The sequence below is a fragment of the Boleophthalmus pectinirostris genome, unplaced genomic scaffold, assembly GCF_026225935.1.
Source record: "Boleophthalmus pectinirostris isolate CB_2022bp ecotype Guang Dong unplaced genomic scaffold, ASM2622593v1 HiC_scaffold_4, whole genome shotgun sequence".
NCBI classification, from domain to species: Eukaryota; Metazoa; Chordata; class Actinopteri; order Gobiiformes; family Gobiidae; genus Boleophthalmus; species Boleophthalmus pectinirostris.
This window is the reverse complement of record NW_026571353.1, coordinates 8,292,289-8,316,845: the sequence shown is the minus strand read 5'-3', so window position 1 is coordinate 8,316,845 and position 24,557 is coordinate 8,292,289. Positions and strand designations below refer to the sequence as shown.

Sequence of the window (24,557 nt, the reverse complement as noted above, 5' to 3'; positions counted from 1 at the left end):
ACATCATCTTCACAATTTTCACAGGCATTATTTACTGAGCTGAAGAAACAATGATCAAGATGCCAGACTTTTGCACCGCACACACCATGCACTGAACCAAGACTGTACCAGGACTAAACCAGGACTAACCCAGGACTGATTCCCAGACTGTACCAGGACTAAACCAGGACTAAACCAGGACTGATTCCCAGACTGTACCAGGACTAAACCAGGACTAAACCAGGACTGAAGCAGGACTGAAGCAGGACTCACTGTCGGGACAGGTCCGGAGGTGCGCTGGCGTAGTCCGTCGAGTGACCGCAGGTAAAAAGACCAGAGCAGAGCTACACGCTGCACAGATGTAAGTACGATGCTTTCCGAACACCCTGCTCCACGGGCTCGGGTTTCTCTCTCTTAAATCCAAGATTAGTCCTGGTGTAGTCCTGGTTTAGTCCTGATTTAGTCCTGACCCGCCCGTGTGTAATCATTACCCACCCACATACCCACCTGTAAAATTCCACAATGTTAAAACCTGCCCGTTTCAACAACTATTTGTTGGGTACCTGCGGGTTCCTCACCCGGTGCAGGACTCTGGCGTGTATCATGCTGGAGATGGTTCATATGATAATTTTCCGAGATTATAAGTGTGCAGGTCATATTCATAGACTGTATAGTGGTGCGGGTTTCTAGCTTACCAAAGTTGTACTAAAACTTTTTGTCATTAATGTATACCCTGGTAAAGTCCTGAGAAGGTTTAACTGTGTAGCAGAGAGGGGGCTTCAAAAGGGGTTCCCCCACTTCTATTTATTCAATTATTATTTACAACACAGGTAAGTCTGGCTAAAACACAAGACAAAGGCATTAAGTGGAAAAATATATGGTCCTTTATTCTAGTTAATATTAAAAGAGCAAATTTTACACATTTTTCTTAAAAAAAGACACACAACTGACACAATTTGGGAACTAAAACCTGGGACACAACTAAAACCAAATTAAAAAAAAAAAAGTGTTAATAGTGTATCCCAGGTTTCAGGAACCAAAGTGCTAGTGCAAATCTATACATTAAAAAAAAAAGGTGCACGATTGTACCCCCCCAGGATTAAACCAGAGATGAACCAGGACTGAACCAGTACTAAACCAGGACTACACTAGGAATAAACAAGGACTAAACTAAGTCTAAACTGGAACAAAACCAGGTCTTAACCAGGACTAAATTAGGACTAAACCAGGTCTAAACCAGGACTAAACTAGGACTAAACCAGGACTAAATCAGGACTAAACCAGAACTAAACTAGGACTAAACCAGGACTAAATTAGAACTAAACCAGGTCTAAACCAGGACTAAACTAGGACTAAACCAGGTCTAAACCAGGACTAAACTAGGACTAAACCAGGACTAAATCAGGACTAAACCAGAACTAAACTAGGACTAAACCAGGACTAAATTAGAACTAAACCAGGACTAAACCAGGTCTAAACCAGGAATAAACCAGGTCTAAACCAGGACTAAACTAGGACTAAACCAGGACTAAACTAGGACTAAACCAGGTCTAAACCAGGACTAAACCAGGTCTAAACCAGGTCTAAACTAGGACTGAACCAAAGCTGAACCAGGACTGAACCAGGTCTAAACCAGGACTAAACCAGGACTAAACTAGGAATAAACCAGGACTAAACTAGGACTAAACCAGGTCTAAACCAGGACTAAACTAGGACTAAACCAAAGCTGAACCAGGTCTAAACCAGGTCTAAACAAGGACTAAACCAGGACTAATCTTGGACTAGAACTTGGAATCTAGGACCACCCCTGAGAGAACCCCGAGCCCGTGGAGCAGGGTGTCTGCAAGGCGCAGTCGGGTGTCAGCTGCGGTTAGCCCCTTGGAGTGAGGAGTTCTGCTCGGTCTTTTTGCTCGTGGTCACCTGACGGTCTACGCGTTTCACTGCAGCTGATATCGTGGTGATTTTAGCGACTTTGACTTTGGCTTTGACAAAAAAAAAAAAAAAAAAGCATTACAGTAATTTGTTACTTTTATAACACGTTACTCCCCACACTGGTCACAGACATACCTGGAGTTGTGTTTTTTTTTCTTTCACACCAGAAAAGTTACACAGTGCACCTTTAAAGTAGACATACAATATTATTACGAGCTTTTAACAATGCAACCATGTTCTTCTCTTGTTATGATCTTATGATGAGTTAGATTTAGAGTTGGATTTTGTTTCATGCATGTTTGAGTAACCCTGCATTTTCCTGCAAACAAAACAAGTCAGTGTCAACACCTTTTGTTCATAAGGAATCAGGTCAAGGTACTTTCCATCATCAAAATGTAAAGAAGTACACACAAATGTACCAATCCCCTGAGAGACAAAGAGAGAGACAAAGACAAGGAGAGACAAAAAGAGAGACAGAAAAGGAGGGAGAGACAACAAAAGAGAGACAAAGAGAGAGACCAAAACAAGGAGAGACAGAAACAGAAAGAGAAAGACAGAGAAGGAGGGAGACAACGAAAGAGAGACAAAGAGAGAGACCAAAACAAGGAGATTTTTGATTTTTAACAGAACTTTATTGTGTCTGTCAAAAAACAAAACAAAACAAGGAGACAGAAACAGAAAGAGAAAGACAGAGAAGGAGGGAGAGCCAAAGAAAGAGAGAGGGAGGGGGGAGAGAAAGAGACATAGAGAGAGAGAACACAGAGGGACTGAAGAGAGCGGAGAGACAGTGAGACAAAGAGAGAGACAGAGAAAGAGAGAGACAGAAAGACTGAGAGACGGGGCAAAGAGAAAGAGAGACAGAATGAGACTGAGAGAGGGGGAAAGAGACAGAAAAAGAGACAGAAAGAAACAGAAAGACAGAAAGGGATGCAGAGAGATAGGGAGTGAGAGAGAGAGACAAAGAGAGGGAGAGGGGGATGAAGCGAAGGGGGGGGGGGGGAGAAAAGGAGACAAACAAGGAGAGAACAGAGAGGGAGACAGATATCAAAAGAAATGCAGAGAGAGGGGAGTGAGAGAGTGATAAAGAGAGGGAGAGAAAGGAAGAGTGAGACAAAGAAAGAGGGGGAGAGAGATGAAGAGAGAGAGAGATGGGAGAGAGACAGAGACAAAGAGAGTGAGACAGAAAGACATGCAGACAGAGGGAGTGAGAGAGATAAAGAGAGAGTGAAAGAAAGAGAGACAGTGAGACAAAGAGAGAGAGAGACAAAGAGAGAGAACAGAGAGTAACCGAAGAGAGCGAGAGAGAGGAGTGAGAGAGACACAAAAAGAGAGAAAGGGAAGGAGAGAAACCAAAAGAGAGAGAAAGAGATGCAGAGAGAGAGAGAGAGAAAGAGAGAAAGAGAGAGACAAAAAAAGAGAAAGAGGAGAGAAACCAAAAGAGTGAAAGAGATGCAGAGACAGAGAGATAGACAAAAGGAGAGAAAGAGAGAAACCAAAAGATAGGAAAAGATGCAGAGAGAGAGTGAGAGGGAGACAAACAGAGAGGAAGAGAAGGAGAGAAACCAAAAGAGAGAGAAAGACGCAGAGAGTGACAGATAGAGACAAAAAGAGAAGGCGAGAAACCAAAAGAGAAGGAAAGAGATGCAGAGAGAAAGAGCGAGCGATGCAATCAGAATATAATTATGTTTTGAAGAACACGTACACAAAACGGAGAAACTCAAAATGGTATCAAACTTTCTTTTATTGTCTGAACCAAACCGAACACAGTGATTCTTGCCAAAAAACGTCGCTATTCCAGAACTCACACCAAAAAAACAGGTGCAGAAACAGACCTATCGTAACGAACTAACATCAGTTCTAAACACACAACAAAGAGATCGAGTCCTTCGCTTCGGGGAATGTACCGGGAACTCCGACGGCAGCAGAAAGCCCCGCCATCGGATTTCCTTGTTTGAAAAGGAGTGGCCCGTGATTGGTCAGATTTCAAAACATCATAAAAATAAATTGGCTGTGAACAATATTGTAAAAACTTGATGCTTTTTTTAAGAATTAACCACCTAAACACGCACATAGCAAAAACAATTATGGAAACGGTATTCCAAAGTTTACAAAATACAAATAATTCTCTCCTCTTAACGACTAAATTTGAATATTTATAAGCGAAAGTATACAATAAAAACGTAGTAAACAAACGTTATTTTTGTGTTTTAGTTCTTTTTAGTCTTGGTGTATGTGGAGTTTTAAAATATAAAATATACAATTTATCTTTTATAACCAAAAAATGTACCGACCTGCTGATTGTCAAAGAGAGAGAGAAAGAGAAAAGCAGAGAGTGAGAAAGAGGGATGCAGAAAGACAGAAAGAGAGAGAGAAACAGAGAGGCAAAGAGAGGGAGAAAGACATAGAAATATAGAGAGAGAACAAGACAGAGAGAAGAGAAACGGGGGGAGAGTGAGAGAGAGACAGAGAGAAGAGAGGTTGAGCGGGAGAAAGAAAGAGTGTCTTGCGCTCTCTCTTTCCCTGCCTCAATCTTTCTTTCTCTAGCTTTCTCTCTTCTCTCTCTCTTTCTGCGTCCCTCTTTCTCTCCCTCTCTTTGTCTTGCTCTATCTGCCTCTCTCTTCCCCTGCCTCGAAGAGAGGGAGAGAAAGAGGGACGGAGAAAGAGAGAGAGAGAGAGGAGGGATGCAGAGAGGCAGAGAGAAGCAGACAGAGAGAGAGAGAGAGAAGCAAAGAGAGAGAGAGACAGAGGAATGCAGAGGCAGAAAGAGAAAGACAGAAAGAGGAAGAGAAGTGCAGAGAGAGAGAGAGAGAGACAGAGGGATGCAGAGAGGCAGAAGGGGAAAGACAGAAAGAGAAGCAGAGAGAGAGATAGAGGGATGCAAAGAGGCAAAAAGAGAAAGATAGAAAGAGGAAGAGAAACAGACAGAGAGAGAGAGAGACAGAGGGATGCAGAGGCAGAAAGAGAGAGAAGCAGAGAGAGAGAGAGAGAGAGAAAGAAAGAGGAAGAGAAGCAGAGCGAGAGAGAGACAGAGGGATGCAGAGAGGCAGAAAGAGAAAGACAGAAAGAGGAAGAGAAGCAGAGAGAGAGAGAGAGAGACAGAGGATAGAGAGAGGCAGAAAGAGGAAGAGAAGCAGAGAGAGAGAGAGAGACAGACAGAGGGACGCAAAGAGGCAGAAGAGAGAGAGACTGAGAGAGAGAGAGAGGGATGTGATCAAAACATCATGTAAGTGTAAAGGTTTAAGATTCTCAGTTCAAGAATACATTTACAAAAGGCTCCAAAAAATGTCAAATCAATTTCAAATTTCACTGCAAGTTTGTAGTGACTTAAATATCCCTGACACATTTACTGTTGCAGCCACTGATAATAAACTATTTTAAAAATTAAAACATAACTTATCAGGCTGGGACCCCAAACTTAAAAATAATAAATTCAAGAATCAAAAATGTGTAGAATCAGATTTAATGTTGATTACTTAACTATGTAATTGTTTTATTTGACCTAATATCACAAAAATATTCGATTGTATTATTTTAATGAGAGAATTGATTAAACGCAACATCTAAATTTTTAAACCATATCTTGAAATCGTCTCGTATCCCGACCCCCCTGTACGTTTCAACCCCCACTTTGAGAACCACTGCATTAGACTGTTACCCAGGATTAATAAATAGAAATATGAATATGAATAAAAAGGCAATCAAAAAGAACAATAAGTCATTAAACAAATTAAAAGTCCTATATTACGCAAAACTGACTCTTGTGAGCTTTTAGTCGTGTTATGTTGTTACCTCCTCCTAAAAACATACCTGGAGTTTAGTCCAAGTCTCACGATACGATATCATCACGGTATGAAGCTTACGGTACGATATTTATTGCGATATCGTGGGAAAGCTCATGATATGGTGGAGAGGCTCATGATTAGGGATGTAACAATATCCAAATCTCTCTGTACGATATTTACACAATATACCATATTTTCTGGACTATAAATCTCTCTGGAGTATAAGTCGCACCAGTCAAAAAATGGCTAATATTTTACAAAAATATGTTAACGTAATATATTCACAGTTATTCAGATAATTATAGCATAAACAACATAAGTTTACCAAACTCACGATCTCACTCTAAATTCTAAATTCTTCGTCCTCTGTGTCACTTCTGCGTGACCTCCAGAGATAAACCATAGATCCATGATGTAAACGGAGCACCACTTTCTCTTCTGTGTAGCTGTGGTCAGACTCAGCATCAGTTCCAGTTAGAATTATTCCGGCCTTTCTGAATCCCGACAGGATGGTTTCAGTTGTCAGTGAAGTCCAGGCTTTGTCGAATTATCCAGTGACTTCCAGGAAAGTTACATGGTGCATGTTCCAGGAAAGTTACATGGTGCATACTTCGGCTGAATAGTTCATTATTGGCAGCGAGACAGCGGCTTTTTCTACAGGAGACATGCGTGAGTCACTCATGAGTGAGAAGTGACAGTGGTATAGGAGTAATAGTAGTACGAGATACTGACACACGAGCCTAGAGCCTCTTGTGGCTGTCACTCTGAACATTTTAATATGTAAGTCGCACCGGAGTATAAGGTACATCTCACGGTACGATATTTATTATTGTTAATATGCTATTTTTTCCACTTAAAATGCCTTGACAAGCCTTAATCCAAAGACTTAAAACTGTTAGAACTGTTATTTACTTGTAGTCTATACTGAAATGCAGCAAAGGATCATGGTGTTTTTGCTATTGCTGCACCATAACTCTTAATTTAAGCAAAGTGACAAGTAATTCGATATATTGTGATGGTCCACGATATTATTGTGAGAACTTTGATGATACGATATCACGGTATTTCGGTTATTGTTACATCACTGCTGGAGTTGTGTTTTGTTTCATTCACACAAATAAATGGGTTAGGAGGGGTAGGTGCTTTGCCCAAGGAAACAACAACAGCAGCATTCATCTTTTTCAGTTGAAATCGCACATCCGACCTGTGGATCAGTGGATCTCACCGTTCAACCAGTGCAGAATAGGGCTTGAACCACCAGCCTTCTGATCAGTGGGCAAATGCTCTACTAACTGAGCTACTGACCCCTCCTGATTAATATTCTGTCTACATATCTACAGCTCAAAACACTCTGTTCCACCTTGTGATGTCATGAAGTGGTAGTTTTCAAGTTAACAGCTCCTTTTACCTTTAGTTTAGTTCAGTAGAAATCTGCAATTCCAGATCTGAAATAATCCAAATTATTCTTGTAAATGTGAGTTTAAAAATACAGTGGAGCACTTCCTGTATTACCACCTGACATCACAAGGTGGAACAGTGTTTTTTTGTTTGAGAAAAGTGCCTAAATATGCAGGATTTGTGTGTTAAACATGTGTGAATGGAACAAAACACAACTCCAGTAAGGTTTGTGATGAGCAAACAACATTATGACATACATCAGGAAAAAGCGTAATGCGGGCCCTTTAACTGTATACTATTAAATCAATCCATTTTCATAGGCTGATATTTTTGTATTTTTGTGCAACTTTGGCTATGATGACTACACAACTAGAATTACTCATGCTTAAAAAAAGAAAAAAAATGGAGCTTTCACCATTACAGCATTACAAAATAGCCAAAATCCCCTATAGCTTTCAAATGAAAACAACTTTCGGTGTTCTGTTGTTGAGTCACTTTCCTCAGTATTTACCGCGACTTTTTGGTCTTATTTTGGCTAACTACCCTAGTAAGATACAAATAGAAGATAAAAAAATGAAAGAAGAGGGAAAGTCTGGTTCACTGCCAAAACAAGTGATAACATTTCAAGTGAAACTGACCTAAGCTCCTGTGAAAATTCTCTGTAAATGAGATATACTAAACACTATTAAAGAGGGCGTACTAACTGCTAACACATACAGATTTTTTTTTTGACTCTGCCCTTGTTTTGCTCTCCATGCTAAGCCACTCCAACTTCAGAGAGGGTTTGTGAAGTGTATTGTTTTGTATCATGCCTCTTATACACTTACGGAGATTTGTCTAACCTGCTAACCATAAGGAGGGTTCGAATTAGTTATGGGCATGATTAGTCGACTAATCGATAATTGATCATTAAGAATTTCGTCGATTACACGTTTGGGCTCTGGCACTTCCTTGGAGATCACTATATCACTCAGTGTGTGTGTTCACATGCACATCAGTGTCCCGGTGTTGTCATGGTCCATGTAAACGCAGTATCCCGGTGACTGCAACAGAAAGAGCTGCGCTAAACCTGCACGTGTCTGATCTCTGAAAGCATGAATCACCTCCCACGCGGCGCACACTCACACAGAACAGACTCGCCATCAGCAGCATCAACATCCCCCCGTCACAGAAAGAACACTCATATTCCACCGACTCCTATACTTTAGTCGGACAGAAGCTGAACCGCATCAGCGCACAAGGAAAGAGCTGTTTTTTTCAGCACTTATAGTTTATAGGCTTTAAGTTTAGTTTCTGTAAAACACAAACAAATGTGTCAGATCTGCCTTAAATACATTATAATCTCAAATGTGGCTCTAGAGTGGTGAGGGTTAATATGTTGTAAAGTTGAGTTTATTAATGTAGATTAGTCATAGTAATAATAATGATAATTTTAATATAAAAACGTTAATGATTAATTCGAAAATTGATCTTTAATTCTCCTGACAATCGATTAAGAAAATTTGATCCAATGCCCATCCCTAGTTTAAATAGGGACTGAGAGATTGCTAGATTACTCAAACCCGGCTCCTTCTGACTCCCATTGATTTACATTGGAATATTGCGGCTCCTCCCTCCATAACTGCTGCAGTGAGCCTCGTCATTTCGGTGTTAAAATGTTCGTATCGTTCTACATGATTCTGGTGTTTTTATTTCGCTATTTTGTTTGTTAAAAAAAAACTATTCATAACATAAAGCCTGGCTCCAAAATTGACTCTGTAACCTTTAGCACCGCGACTTCATTTGAGCAGAGCCGAACGCTGTCAGTGACGCCACACTCGCTTAGTCCACTGTTTTATAAAGTCTGTGATTGCCGTAATTTCCGAACTGTTGAGCGCACCTGAATAAAAGCCGCAGGTGTCCACGTCTTCAAGAGCATTTTCAAGTTCGGGCCGTCTGCTTTTATTGCCTCTGAAAGCTTTTGTCGTCTTTTCGCGTTGAGTCAGATCGTCACGCTGCCGTCGCCAAACGTCGCGGTGTTGCCAAACCATAGAACGTACAGTGATCCCTCGCTATATCGCGCTTCACCTATCGCGGCCTCGCTGCTTCGCGGAATTTTTTACAGTGCTTTATTTTTTACAGTGAATCCTGATTGGCTTAGGGGCGTTACTGTTGTCTAGAAGTGAAAAAGGTTTATATTGGTTTTTCATTACACCCATGCCAACAGTTTTCGTTTCTGTACATTCTGCCAAATTCAGCGCGCGGCACAAGAATGGGACCCTTTGATGTGTCGTTCATTGCAGTTCTCAAATATAATTGAAGGTGGGATGTCCGTTTATAAAAATCTTCTTGCTCAGAAAAAGAAAGAGTGCCAACAACTACCCATAACGATGTTCTTCTCTCGGAGAAAGACCCCTGCGCAGCCTTCAGTAGGAAAAAGACGCTACAGCGCAACGGAGTCAGGACGAAGAGGCGCAGCTGGAGGGACTGTGAAATACGCGAGTGACAATGTTTCCTACCTTGTATTCATTACTATATAAAAATATTGTTTTACAACACCGTTCTTTAAACTATTATAGTTATTTGTAAGAAAACGTTAATATTTCTATTTCTTTAACACATGTTGGGCCTGAAAAGAGGTTTTATTTTTTGTTTCATTCTGCAGTTCAGTATTGCATTGTAAAATCACAGTAAAAAATAAAGCTGACTACTTCGCGGATTTCACCTATTGCGGGTTATTTTTGGAACGTATCCCCCGCGATAAACGAGGGTTCACTGTATATATGAATGGACAATGTGCCAAACAAATAATCCGTCCATATATTACGGAAGTTGAGAGATGTCACAACAAACGCTGCAACAAAAACAAATGCGACAACACACCAAAAAAAGCCACAACGGAAAAGACCGCGGGACTCTATTTTAATGCAAACGCAGCAACAAATACAAACGCCACAACACAAATGCCGCAACACATTAAAAAGCCACAACACAAGTGACCGCGGGACTCTATTTTTCGATGGACCGATCAAGCGAAGAGTGAAGAAGAAGAACTACAACGTGAGAAGTAAAGGAACGGAGAAGTTGGAAATGTAAGTAAAAGTAGTTTATTGTTTTATCATATATTCATTTCATGTTGTAGTTCTTCTTCTTCACTTGCTGCTTGATCGGTCCGTCAGAAAATAGAGTCCCGCGGTCACTTCCGTTTTGGCTTTTTGATGTGTTGTGGCTTTTTGATGTTTTGTGGCTTTTTGATGTGTTGTGGCTTTTTAATGTTTGTGTTTTTAATTTTGCGGCATTTGCGTTTGTGTTGTGGTGTTTGTATTTATTGCGGTGTTTGCATTAAAATAGAGTCCCGCCGTCATTTCTGTTGTGGCTTTTTTTGGTGTGTTGTGGCTTTGTTGTGGCTTTTTGTTGTGTTGTCACATTTGTATTTGTTGCGGCATTTGCGTTTGTTGTGACCCCTCTCGGCTTCCGTAATATATTAGCTGCGTCATTGTTTAAGCCGCAAGGTTCAAAATGTGAGAAAAAAGTAGCTTATTGTCCAGAAATTGCGGTATAACATTTTAGAAAACTCAAGAGTCTAGAGAGAAAGTCAATTTTGCATAATACCCCCTCTTTACATTTTTAAGTCTCATAATTGTAACTGATAACCCCGTAGTTTAGAATCGTATAAATATGTTCTAAACGTGATTCTTGTATTAGTTTGTCAGTTTATAATTCACTCTATCAGTTCTTTAAATACAATTCCATAATATCACAAAAAAATCACAATCGCAATGCTTGTCAAAAAAAACCCCCAAAAAACAAAAAACAAACAGAAAACAAAAACATCAATTACAAATTTTTCCCAAATCATTCAAGCCTCAAACTTTTCCGGTGGAGGGTCCGTCAAACGCTTTTTTCATGGAGATGTTATTGCTTTGTTTGGAATGTTTCACAATATGGTATTAAACCTTTCTTCATGGAGACCAAACAAGACCAAGTTACAGGTCAGATTTGTGGAGAGGCGACGCCGCTCACAGTCAGAATACTTGTTTTCCTGGGTATTTTTGAGCTTTAAAACCCACCTGTAATTGAATAAATCTAAGGTAGTTTAAACTAAGGTTTAAAGCCATACTGTGAAACATTCCAGGCTGAGCAGTGACATATCCACGGGAAAAAAGCAGGTGACGGAGCTCCACCAGAAAATTTACACCTTAAATAATGAAACGGTCTAGGAAAGAAATGGAAAGGAAAAAAGCAGGGAACATCATATCGAAAATGGAATGTACAGTAGTCATTTGTCCAAATTAACAAAAGATGTTCAGCTTGCCTTCAATTTCATAAGGCTTGATTCATTTTCTGATCTGGAATTTCACTATGTCATACTTTCACAATTTTTCAAAAAGTCATCACAGTGAATCAGGGTTAGTGTTCATGATATTCAGAATGCGTAAGACAAGTGTACCACAACTTTGGACCATGGTTTAATATGAACTAATTCTGTTTTTTTTTTTACATTTTTAACACAGTGAAAATAAATTAAAGGGCCCGCATTTCCGCTATAATGTTGTTTCCTCATCAAAAACATCTGGGTTAGGGTTGCGTTTTGTTTCATTCACACATTTTTAACACACATCCTGGAAATTTTGGGGGAGTTCTCTCAAACTGGAAACACTTGGGATGTTCCACTGTGTTTTTAAACGTCATACATCTTCACTAGAATCATTTGTACGGTTTCAGACCTGGAATTGCCACTCTCTACTGAAAAAAAGTTAAAAGGTAGACGTTAACTTCAAAATTACCGCTTCATGACATCATAAGGCGGAACAAAGCATTTTGAGCTTTGGAAACGTACAGTAGATAGATGTTATGTTATTAAAGGATTACTCAAGCATGTGAATGAAACAAAACAACTCCAAGTATGTTTTTAATGACTCAATAACATTATACCACGGCGAAAAGCTCACATGAGTCAATTTTGCGTAATATAGGAATTTTGAACACCAGAAAGTTATGGAATGTTGTGTTATCACGTGAAATCCAGCTATTCTACCTCTCAGCTAAAACAGACTTTGGTCATGTGCGTTACAGTGAGTCCTCTGAGAAAATCTTGACTATGAGTGCTTGTAAATTCCCCCCTTGGTATCAGCCCAGACCGGTAGTCAAGTCCCTAGGTGGTCCGGGGTCCCGTGGGTCGTCCAAAAGCCGGTCTAATCCAGGTCCATCAGCTGCTCTCCCAGGATGTCCATGGCTTTGACCGAGCTGCCCGCTGACCCCGAGTCCACGAACATGTGCGGGATGTCGCTCCCAAAGTAGATCTTACTGTTGGAGGCGATGGCTTTGTACTTCATCAGCTGTAGATACTCCGGGGTTAGTTTCAACTGTAGAAAAATATAAGAATGTAAATTAAAGGGCCCAGCATACGCGGTTTTCTGATCTATGTTATTATGTTATTTCCTCATCACGAACAGACCTGGAGCTGTGTTTTTTTTTCATTCCCACATGTTTAACACACAAACCCTGCATATTTAGGTTGTGTTCTTCTCTCAAAAGTGCTCCACTGTGTTTTTAAACTCCATACATTATCACTAGAACAGGGGTGTCAAACTCATTTTGGTCCGGGGGCTGTATCCAACCTACTTTGATCTCAAAGGGGCCGGATCAGAAAACTCATGTCATATAAACCCCAAAAATAACAATAAGTTCAAATATTTGTGCAGAGAAACGCAAATCTATTACAGAAATCTTTTTTAATTGATTCACTTTTTCTTATTATAATATTATAATATTATAATATTATGAACAATCTGAAACTTTAAGAAAAATTCAATTTCAACACAATGTTTTAACATGAACTTGTGTGCAAATAGGAGTAAGTAAATTTTTCTTGGAAAATCCTGCACTCGGCTCCACTTTTGTCATTTTGACATTTTGCTGATGAGGGTGTCACGGTCAACAGTCAAAACGATTGTCCTTTAAGAGCGTTTGGAAAGAGACAAGTCTTCATTTGTGCTGCTCTGGTGGGAGGGGCCACGTACAGAGACGCTGGAGACGCTGATATGCTAAGCCCTGAAGAAAATTACCAATATTTTAATAGAAAATATAATTAAAATATTTTTAGTAGAAAATCACCCAAGGGCCACATTAAAGGTCTTGGGGGGCCGGATCTGGCTCCCGGGCCTTATGTTTGACACCTGTGCTCTAGAATCATTTGGAGATGGTGGGAGAGAGCATTTTGAGCTTTGGGGATGTAGACAGACTTATAATAAAGGGTTACTCAAACATGTAGATGAAACAAAATGTAACTCCAGGTATCATTTTGATGAGGCAACAGCATTACAGCATGTCTCAAAGCTCACCGGAACCAGTTTTGTGTAATATAGAGCCTTTAATAATAGTACGAATTATAATGCCATTACAGTGCATTATTATCAAGCATAACCTCACTTTGACAAGGCTCTCAAAGCTATACAGCTGCTCTGGAGTAGACTGACAGAGGGCAGACTGCTAATCTGCACCACTGGCCCACATACCACATTCATACTAAGCGAGGAGGGTGAAGTGTCTTACCCAGAAGTGGGACCAAGTCGTTGTTTTGCAAGTCTTAAGTAAGTCTAAAGTCTTTGTTCTCAAGTAAGTCTCAAGTCTTTACCCTCGAGTCCAAGTCAAATACAGGAAAGTCCAAGTTGAGTCTCGAGTCACCGGCCCATAAATCCAAGTCAAGTTCTAGTCGTCTGCTTTGAGCTTCAAGTCATTTCAAGTCTTTAAACCAAAGCACCAAATATAGCTTAGATTTTTGCTATTTATATGATTTTTAAGCTTATTTGTACTTAAAAAGTCACTGTATATAGTAGAAGTAGTAGAGTAACAGAAATGCAAAGTTCTCAGATCTCAGTGTGAATCATTATGGTCTGAACAGATATAATTCAGATTTAAAAGTGCTAAATAACACATGTTCTTTGTAGTTCCCTCTGTTTTACTTTATTGTATTGTATATTACTGTATTATACGTTATTGTTATGTATAGTACTGTAGTACATTTGAGGATATCACAGTACTTCAGTTACATCCAAAGTAACAGAGAAGTGGGAGGGACATGTTCCAGTTTGTTCCTGTAAAATTAAGTGCTGCATTAATTAACTGTAAAGAGAAAAGTGTTTTCAAAAAACATCATTTTTTTTTAGGAAAAGCATCAAGTCTTCTCAAGTCACAGGCCTCAAGTCAAGTCCCAAGTCACTGACCTTCAAGTCCAAGTTGAGTCCCAGGTCTCAATTCCTAAAAATTGTGACTCAAATCTGACTCGAGTCCAAGTCACAAATCGCAATTCCCCACCTCTGGTCTTGCCCAAGGACTCTACCACAGCATGCACTAGTTGAAGCTGGAATTGAACCGCTGGCTTTCAGGTGGATGGATGAACACTAACCACAGCTGACCCACAATTAAAAAGAAATGAAATAAAAATAAAACAGCTCAATATTCAAGATACTGTATGTATATTAGGGCTGTAAAAGAAATTCATGGCTGAATAAAGACATGTCTTGCTGACCGCTTAGACTAAAAAAAAAACTAAAAAGGAGACATGGCAACAAGGGGATGTCCAGAACTATTTTGTTTATCTGACCTTTTCACAAATACCAAATCTTCAGCCCAAAATACCAAATCTTCAGCCCACTCACTATCTGAAATTTCTGCTGTTGTGCCACATCAATCTTTAAAATCCACATACAATGATCGACCAATGCATAACAACTAAAGGTACTGTCAGTGGTGAAGAAGTACTCAATTTAGTTTTTTAATTAAGTAAAAATACAGATACTGCAGCAAAAATCCTCAAGTAAAAGTAAAAGTATCACATGCAAAATAAAATTATTAAAGTAGCCATTTAAAAATGTGAAATACTTTTACTTTAGTACAAAGATTTTGAGATCTTATAAGGCTTCAAATGTAGTGATTCTGAGGACGCGCAGATGTTGGCAGTTCTATTCCCACAACTATTTATTCTGTGGCCGCTGTCGCCTTGTTGACTTGAATAAAATCACGTCATTGTCAAAGTATTCCGGACTGGTTTCACTTTCATTTTTAGTTTACATTAATTGTGAGAAAGTCAGGGACAAGACTGACAACAGAACATGAGAACATTTCAGTAGAATGTCTTTAAAGCCTTTTACCTTATTAGCTTCAGCTGCTTTCTGCGCTGTGTAAAACTCTGCATCTGCTTTGGCCCTCTGTCGCGCCAGGAAGGCACCGTCTGTGAAAGAGAAACAGACTTCATTCAATTTTATAACATGACCCAGATATGAGGAATACATGTTCAAATCAAACACAGCTTTTAATGATAACATCAAAACAGTATTGCAATTGTTATTTATGGTGATGGACAAGGTGTTTCATCAGAGATAAGTCTCATGCCTCATGCCAGTTTGGGAGGAGATACAGGGCTTCTTTATGCAAAAATAACAGGTATAAAAATGTATTAACAACACAGACTAACTGTGCAGATGTGTGGAGTGATTGTATATTGCCCAGTTTTACAGTTTTTCTTTGTCTTTTGTTATGTCATGTCTGTAAGTCCATGCTACTGACCCCTGCTCCGAGCCAAATTTCCCCACAAGGATAAGAAATAAATAAAAGCCTTGGGAACCTATTAGGACGATTGTCCAATCAGAAAGCAGAATGAGCCTCATGTGAGTCTCATTTAGTTTCAGTACTGGCACCCCTCTCATTTGGGGTGCCAGTTTTGTCCTGGACTTTACTGTGATCCTGCAGGACACAAAGTGGGACACCTTTGTCCAGAAGCTTCAAGTCTTTTCAGGTCTTTAAGTACCAAATATAGCTTAGATTTTTGTAATTTATATGAATTTTAAACTAAATTGTACTTAAAAAGTCACAGTATATTTATATATAAGTATTTATAGAGTATACAAGAGTTGTAGAAATTAACTTAGTTAATTTTTCCTTTTTAAATGTCTTGACAAAATTTTAGTGTGAATCATTATGGTCAGAATAGAAAGAACACAGGCCTCAAGTGCGAGTCAAGTCCCAACTCATTGACCTTCAAGTCCAATTCGAGTCCCAAGTCTTAGTCCATTTTATCAAGTCAAATCTCAAGTCCTAAAAATAGTGACTCAAGTCTGACTCGAGTCCACGTCATGACTTGCATGTCCCCACCTCTGGGATCTGCTGACCCTCCATGACCCGTCCTCCTGATAAACTGCACTGAGACCTTTGACTGAGACATAAAGGCCACTGAGAAGCAGAGATCAACAAAGTTTCTCTCTACCTCTCTCTCTCTCTCTCTCAATCAATCAATCAATCAATCAATCAATCAATCAATCAATCAATCAGTCAATCAATCAATCAAAAAGCCTGTTGTCCAGTTGTTTCAAAAGCGAAAGGCAAATAGTGCTCTTAAGGACCTAAAAAAGGAGTGACTTAAAAGTGCATTGAGTAACTTTCCTGATGTAGGGTCCCTAAAATGCTTTCCTCCATGTAGATGCTTTGTCTCTAACGTTTTTCTATCTTCATGGTAACCAACTCAGACCAAGTTATAGGTCAGATCTGTGGAGAGGCGACCCCACTCACAGTCAGAATGTCTGTTTTTCTAGGTATTTTTGAATTATTAAAACCACCTGTAACTGAATAAATGTAAAGTAGAGCTGTTTAATGACATACTGTGGAACATTCCAGGCAGAGCAATGACATATCCATAGAAACAAGCAGGTGACGGACCCTCCACCAGAAAAGTTACACAATGCACCTTTAACTAAAACTCGTGTGTAAAACATGTTAATACATTATTTTGGCAAACATAGCATTTTCAATACAACAAAAGTTATGGTGATCTAAATATATAATGCATGAGCACTTAATACCCCATAATAATGTAGAACTGATGAAACCACGTGGATGAATAGAAAAACATCTTCACTCCAAAACTATAGTCCAGTTGAGTGATATCAACTCTTTTACCAAAAACACTTGAGACGTGACAGTTCTATTAATTCTCAACTGCTCTAAAGGTTATGTTTATTCAGACTAAACCGATGGCACCTTGAAAACCACGCAAAGACTTGGCCGACATGGAGACTCCACAAATGAATGTCTGGAATAAAACTTGCCAGGAACTGAAGGTGAGAAAGGCGCCGGCCACTGCCATAGTGCCTGGAACTTTCAGTTTTAAATGAAAATCTCTTTTAGGAGGAATAAACTGGACCCAAAAAAAATACAGTATTTTCCGGGCTATTAGGCACGCTCTTAAGCCTCTAACCCTATCAAAAAACGACCACACGCCCCACAAGCGGTGGGTATGGCTTCAGTAAACTACAAAGCCGCACCACCCACAGCGCACTCAAACACGCACGGAGCAGACAGCGACCGCGAAGCGACAGACACCCACAGCCACACTCATCACTCCACGCAGACCGAGGAATGGAACAGAGGAACGAACCGAAAAAGTGGGTGCAATGTGCCACTTCTAGACACAACTGAACAACTGAGTCACTGAGAACACGCCGACAATCCGTTGGTCCCAGACAGCACCCTCCCTACACGCCACAACAAAGCCGAGAGTGACCGTGAACGTGCCAAACAAAATCCCACTGAGCCATCCTACTGTTGTGTTTCGTTTAAAGTCTGGTGCGGTTTATTTGTGGAAAAAGTTCGAAAGTAGACCATTTAATGACAGCGCGTTTTATAATCCAGGGTGCCTAATAACCCGGAAAATACGGTTGTCTACATCTCTAGTAACTAAACCCCTGTGTCTTCTCAGTATTTTTAAGATGTTTGAAACTAGTTTAACTACACTAAACAGACCTGGAGATGTGTTTTCTTTCATTCACACATGTTTAACACACAAATCCTACATATTTAGGCTATACGGTAAAACAGGAAGTGCTCTGCTGTGTTTTTAAACTCCATATACCTTTACTACAACCATTTGGATAATTTCAGCTCAAGAATTGCCAATTTCTAATGAACTAAAGATAAAAAAGTAGCTGTTAACTTGAAAACTACCAAAGCATGACATCACAATATGGAACAGAGCATTGGGAGCATTGAAGATGTAGACAGACTAATAATAAAGGAGTGTGAATGAAACAAAACAACTCTGTGGAATACGACCTTTAAAGCCCAAACAACAAAAGTTAAACACTAATTTTTACATCTTGGTCTGAACATTTACAAGATGAGGTTGTATTTCACTGCTCTCTCGTGGTCTGTAACATTTTAGAATTGCATCACCGTTCAAGCTAATCAATAGCCTGTTCATTTTCGAGTGCATGACACAGGTTTTCCTGTTTTTCTAATTATTACAGGATTTGGAGTAGTAGTAGGAGTAGTATTTGAAGTAGAAGTAGTAGTAGTTGAAGTAGTACAAGCAGCCACCTGCACACACTTGCATTGCATTTGCAAGTGAAAAATTGAAAAAAAAAAAAATTTTTTTTGAAAACGAAGCACAAATAAATAAATGTAGCAAAAAAAATTTTAAGTGGAAATAAATGAGTAAATGTAAACGTAAGATTAGTAAAAGTTTGTAAAAAAAAAAGTAAAAAAATATATCAGTGTAAAATATATAAATAAATGATTAAAAGTGAGTAAAAATAAATATATTTAAAAATAAATACATGTAAAATAAATGTAGAATAAAATAAATTGAAACAGAAATGTAGAAACAAAAGCAACCCTTAATGGCCCTTTGTGTAAACAACAAAAAAAAAAAAAAAAAAAAATGAAGTAAATGTAAACAAAAGTACAAAACTATGGGATGTATACTAACTGTAACTGTAACTATAAAAATGTATATTTTCATATTATATATGCAAAGGACATTATAATCCTAAATAATTACTGTATTTTACGAGCTATTAGGCACTCTGGATAATAAGACGCACTGTCATTAAATGGTCTATTTTAGAACTTTTTTCCACAAATAAACCGCACCGGACTTTAAACGAAACACAACAGTTGGATGGGTCAGTGGGACTTTGTTTGGCACGTTCACGGTGACTCTGGGCTTTGTTCAGTTGTGGCGTGTAGGGAGGGTGCTGTCTGGGACCAACGGATTGTTGGCGTGTTCGCAGTGACTCAGTTGTTCAGTTGTGTCTAGAAGTGGCACATCGTACTCGCTTTTTCGGTTCGTTCCTCTGTTTCATTCCTCGTCCGCGTGGAGTGACGTGTGTGACTGCAGGTGTTTTTCGCTGCGTGGTCGCTGTCTGCTCCTTGTGTATTTGTGTGTTCTGTGGGTGGTGCGGCTTTGTAGTTTACTCAAGTCGTGCTGGGACACCAGAGTGGATTCGTGAATAGGGCGCTCTGGCTTGCGGGGAGTGCTGTCGTTTTTTGATGGGGTTAGAGTCTAATAGCCCAGAAAATATGGTACAAAAATGCAATTGCAATTTAAACTTGATGGCAAATAACTGGTAATAGACTAAAATAAAAGTTTTTTTTCTCCATAACACTAAAGGACAGTGTACCAAACATAAAAAAATAAATAGAATTACTACTAAATAATAAATGCAAAGTAATATAACTGAATTCCCCGAAATAATATACAAAACGCTGATGACCGAAATTAATACATTCATACGTAAAATAAAAAGACTCAAATAAATCAAAGTTTACAGAATCAAGCAGGCGACGTTCCAACTCCACACAGCTGCCTACTGCAAATAAACCTGCGGCTGAGAACTCAATGCTTTTCATCGGCATGAAAAAAGAGATAAGCATTAAACCAACAATTGAAACAAAAGCCCTCACTCCTCACACCACCCAGAGGTGCATGTAAGGACAGGACGAGTTCAGTTCAGGGGAATGAGCTGTTGTTCACTCTGGATATCAACTCTGGCCTCCTGACATCATGAGCTTGAGTCCATGGCAGTGGTGGAGAATTGCTCAATTTTGCTGTTATGTAAAATCATCATGACTTAAAGGTGCACTATGTAACTTTTTGGTTGAGGGTCTGTCACCATCTTGTTACTATGGATATGTCATTGCTCTGCCTGGAATGTTCCACAGTATAACATTAAACAACTCTACCTTACATAAATTCAATTACAGGTGTTTTTACAGCTCAAAAATACCTTGAAAAACAGACATTCTCACTGTGAGCGGGTCACCTCTCCACAGATCTGACCTGTAACTTGGTCTGGTCTAGTTTCCATGAAGATAGAAAAGTTTAATACCATACTGTGAAACATTCCAGACAAAGCAATACAGGCCTTTTACCAAAAAAAGTTAAACAACGCTCCTTTAAGTAAAATGTACTGAAAGAGTAAAAAGTAAAAGTATTTCATCCAGATTTTGAAAGTATTTCATGTAAATTTTGAGAACTAATAAAGCTTAAAATGTAGTGATTTTGATACAGATTTGTGCTGAATTTGGTTCAGCAGAAACACCTGAGTAGCTATGAACATGTTAAAAATAAATCCTCAACCTTTTCAGCAGGTCTCAAACAATAATAAAAAAACCTTTTACTTTTCAGTCCTGTTCAAAAATATAGTGAAAGTACAGATACCTGCTCTCAAATGTAGTGAAGTAAAAGTAAAAAGTATTTGCTGTAAAATGTACTCAAGTAAAGTAGAGATACCTAAAATGTATACTTAAGAGCAGTACTTTACTACTTATACTTTGTTATGTTCCACTACTGGTCCATGGGGATACAGTTGTGCTCGTAAGTTTACATACATTCTGGGCTCCTGACAGACCCTTGCCCTGACATCTCTAGATTCTGAGTCATGCGGAAACCAAAAGAATTGTCAAAAGATCTGTGGGAAAAGGTAATTGAACTCTATAAAACAGGAAAGGGATATAAGCAGATATCCAAGGAACTGAGAATGCCAATCAGCAGTGTTCAACCTCTAATTATGAAGCGGAAAATGAGAGATTCTGTTGAAACCAAACCACAGGTCGACCAAAAAATTTATGCCACAATGGCCAGGAAAATTATTTGATATGCAATGAAAAACCCACAGATGACAATAAGGAGGCACTTATTTTTCACCACAACCATAAATGTTACATTTGAGGAGGAGTCAACAAGGCCTATGATCAAAGGTACACTATTCCTACTGTGAAACATGGAGGTGGATGGTTTGTGAGCTACAAAGGCCAGGGAAACTTGGTCTAAATTGATGCAAGATGAATGCAGCATGTTATCAAAAAATACTAGAGGAAAATTTGCACTCATCAGCCCAGAAGCTGCGCATGGGACGTACTTCGATAATCCAACATGATAATGATCCAAAAACACAAAGCCAAGTCGACCTGTCATTGGCCACAGTAGAATAAAGTGAAGGTTCTGGAGTGGCCATCTCAGTCTCCTGATCTCAATATCATTAAGCCATTCTGGGGAGATCTCAAGCATGCAGTTCATACAAGCCAGCCCAAAAATTTACAGGATGGAGGCCTTTTGCCAAGAAGAATGGGCAGCAGAGAAAATAAAGAGCCTCATCCACAACTACCACAAAATACTCCAACTTTTAATCAGGGCCATTTGTGAAGTTTCTCTTGTAATTATGATTTAAAAAGAATAAACACAGTTGTTTGATTATAAATGGCTTCATCCAAGCACTAACCATGAGTGAACGAAAGGTTTTTGTGTTATCATTCATATTCTCTGAAAAATGGCCAAGAAATCACAAATTCCGCCAAGGTACGTAAACTGAGCACAACTGTAGATTTAGGTATGGCATTAAGGTTTAATGCCATACAATGGAATATTCTACGCAAAGAAATAACATCTGAAAAGACAATGAGGTGAGCCATTCAGTCAAAGTTTCTTTTGTAATGACAAACCTTCAATTCCAGAGATCTTCTTTTCAGTTTCCTTTTCCATCACCTTTTGTCCAAACTTGATCTCCGCCACCTGCGCAACTTTCTCTGCCTCTGTGGAGCATAAACATATAATTATTGTGGTATTGGAACACTTTTATGGCCTTTCACCAGACGTTAGCATTTATCACTTTAATTGCAGTTTTATCTATTTATTTTTTTTTTACCAATGACAGCCTTGATGCGCTCAGTCTCCGCCTCCTTCTCCACAACTTTCTGGGTTTGTTGAGAAATGAGCAGCTTGGTTTTTTCGCTCTCCCTGCAAACACAACACAGTAACCTAAAGTCTAACTTAAAAGTTCTTAGTTAAACCACTTCTTGTGCAAACTTAATATGAAACACACCCATTTTACTCAGTGAATATGTCAAATGTGTTGCATACATGCGTTTCCTTCCCTATGAAGCAACAAAACTGTAGCAATGTAACAAAATAATTGAGTAAAATATACCAAAAAAAATACTCTTGGTAATATATGGATACAGCAGCCTGCAATATCAATAGTGTATCAGCACATTAAATGATACGATATATCCATATTTCAATATTTTTGCACACCCCTAAGTATGACATGAAACATTTATTCAATAGCTCAAAAACCCCTTGAAAAACAGACATTCTGACTGTGTTGCCTCTCCACAGATCTGACCTGTAACTTCATCTGTGGGTCTCCATGCAGATAAAAAGGTTTAATACCATACTGCGAAACATTCCAGACAAACCAATAACATCTCCACAAACAAAAGCATTTGACGGACCCTCAACACTGTCTGAGTTTTATTTGAAGGTCCTATATTACACAAAATTGACTCTTGTGAGCTTTAAGTCGTGTTAGAATGTTCTTATCTCCTCAACAACGTACCTGGAGTTGTCAGATAAAGAAAAGAGCTAGAGCGCTTCACTGGGTCATAAAAGAGTTAAAAAATAGCAGTATAGGTGCTCTATGAGGGTTAAACTAGTAGTCGTTTAAACATAACGTTGCCCTTACTGGAAAATGTAAAAGTGGGCAAGGTATAAACCCGAGATAGTCTGACTGAATATATTAAAAGTAATTTATTGCATGAAGGGACGCCAATGCATTTCGACCAGTAAGACAGTCCTATACCTGGATATATATTATACCTATATACCAAGCGATTAAAACAATTTAGTGATTAATTAATTATGTAATTGTATGTAATAAATTAATCTAATTAATCTCTTTTTTAATCTCATCAAAAATTGCTGAGAAAGCTTCAACTTGAGGTATTTTAATTTGAATTCATTATTACATTATTTTCGTACTATCATTAATGTTTTTATAGAAGTATCATCATTATTACTATTACTAATATGCATAAATAAACTCAAATTTACAACATATAAACCATGATCACTCTAGAGCCACATCAACCTGTTTGACAATAATAATGTGTTTAATGCAGCTTTGTGCACGTCTCACAGAAACAAAACTTAAAACCGCATGGCTAATTTGCATAAACTAAGCAGAGAAAAGAAAAACGCTCTTGTGCGCTGATGCGGTTCAGCTTCTGTTGGACTAAAGGGACACGACTCAGTGGAATATAGATGTTCTCTCTGTGACAGAGGGATGCTGATGGTGAAGGTGAGTTTGTTCTCTGTCTGTGTCGCGATGTTTTCAGAGATCAGACGTGTGCAGGTTTATCGCAGATGCAGTGAGAACGGGAATGAAAATTACAATTCTTTTTGGGAGCGAGAGGAGCAGGACTGCACAGTGTGGGACTGTGTCCTAACAACACATAAAAACAGATTTTATAATGAGGCAACTCGCATACAGAAACAGTAAAGTTAAAGATTAAAAATGAGATTAACGTGATTAAAAAACATAACGCGCTAAATATGACTGTAATTAATTAATCACGATTAAAGTGATAATTTGAGACCCCTCGTTAAACATGTGTGAATGAAACAAAACACAACTCCAGGTTTATTTGTGATGAGGAAACATTTTAACATAGATCAGAACATACTGTAATATGGGTCCTTTGATAACATATTTTCTGATTTAAGAAAAAGTAAGCACATGCATTAAAATTCTGTTGTGCAAATAAAATTCTTTCAAATCTACACTCACAGCCTCAGTTGGATAACACAGACAGCACTGACAAGACTGCAGTCCACAAAGACATGTATCAGCTGGTAAACCTAAATGACGCCAGTGTAGTAGTTGGTGGGAAAACAATACTTCACTACTAACCACCAAAATGGCCCAATTGTGAATCAAGAGACGGGGGAGCTTGTCATTGCTCTTCCTGTAATATCACACTGTGAACCATTCAGCAGCTCTAACTCACATTGATTCTATTACAAGTGGTTTTATACCTCACAATAAATGTTTGTGATGAGGAAACAATATTATGCCATTAAAAATACTGCAATATAGGCCCTGTAAAAACGTATATCGGTTTCCGATTTAATATCAATGATCTTACTCTGTTAAATTTGTGTATTTCTCAATCATTACACTTGAAGTCATGCATAAGACCAAACCAGTCGATCTAAATTGTCCATTCCAAGTCACTAACAAGCCATCCGGTTATGTAAAATTGTCTGACACGCAGATGAACTGACCCCCAGGCAGAGGAGAATACTGAAATTCCCCAGACCATTACAGTAAAGTTAATGTTTCGCAGAAGTCAAGGAGAAAAAGAAAAATAACT

General features: G+C 38.8%; 1 protein-coding gene across 1 annotated transcript in view; it reads right to left on the bottom strand.

Annotated features, from left to right (window-relative positions):
* Positions 1-10,460: 10,460 nt before the first annotated feature.
* Positions 10,461-24,557, bottom strand: part of LOC110161061 (erlin-2-like) — a 76,815-nt gene continuing 62,718 nt past the window's right edge. The window contains exons 9-12 of the mRNA XM_055161820.1: positions 22,049-22,140; positions 21,846-21,935; positions 15,224-15,303; positions 10,461-12,436 (exon numbers count right to left, since the gene is read on the bottom strand). Of these exons, the coding sequence (XP_055017795.1) occupies positions 12,266-12,436; positions 15,224-15,303; positions 21,846-21,935; positions 22,049-22,140 (433 nt within the window). The 3' untranslated portion in view covers positions 10,461-12,265. The remainder of the gene's footprint in view (positions 12,437-15,223; positions 15,304-21,845; positions 21,936-22,048; positions 22,141-24,557) is intronic.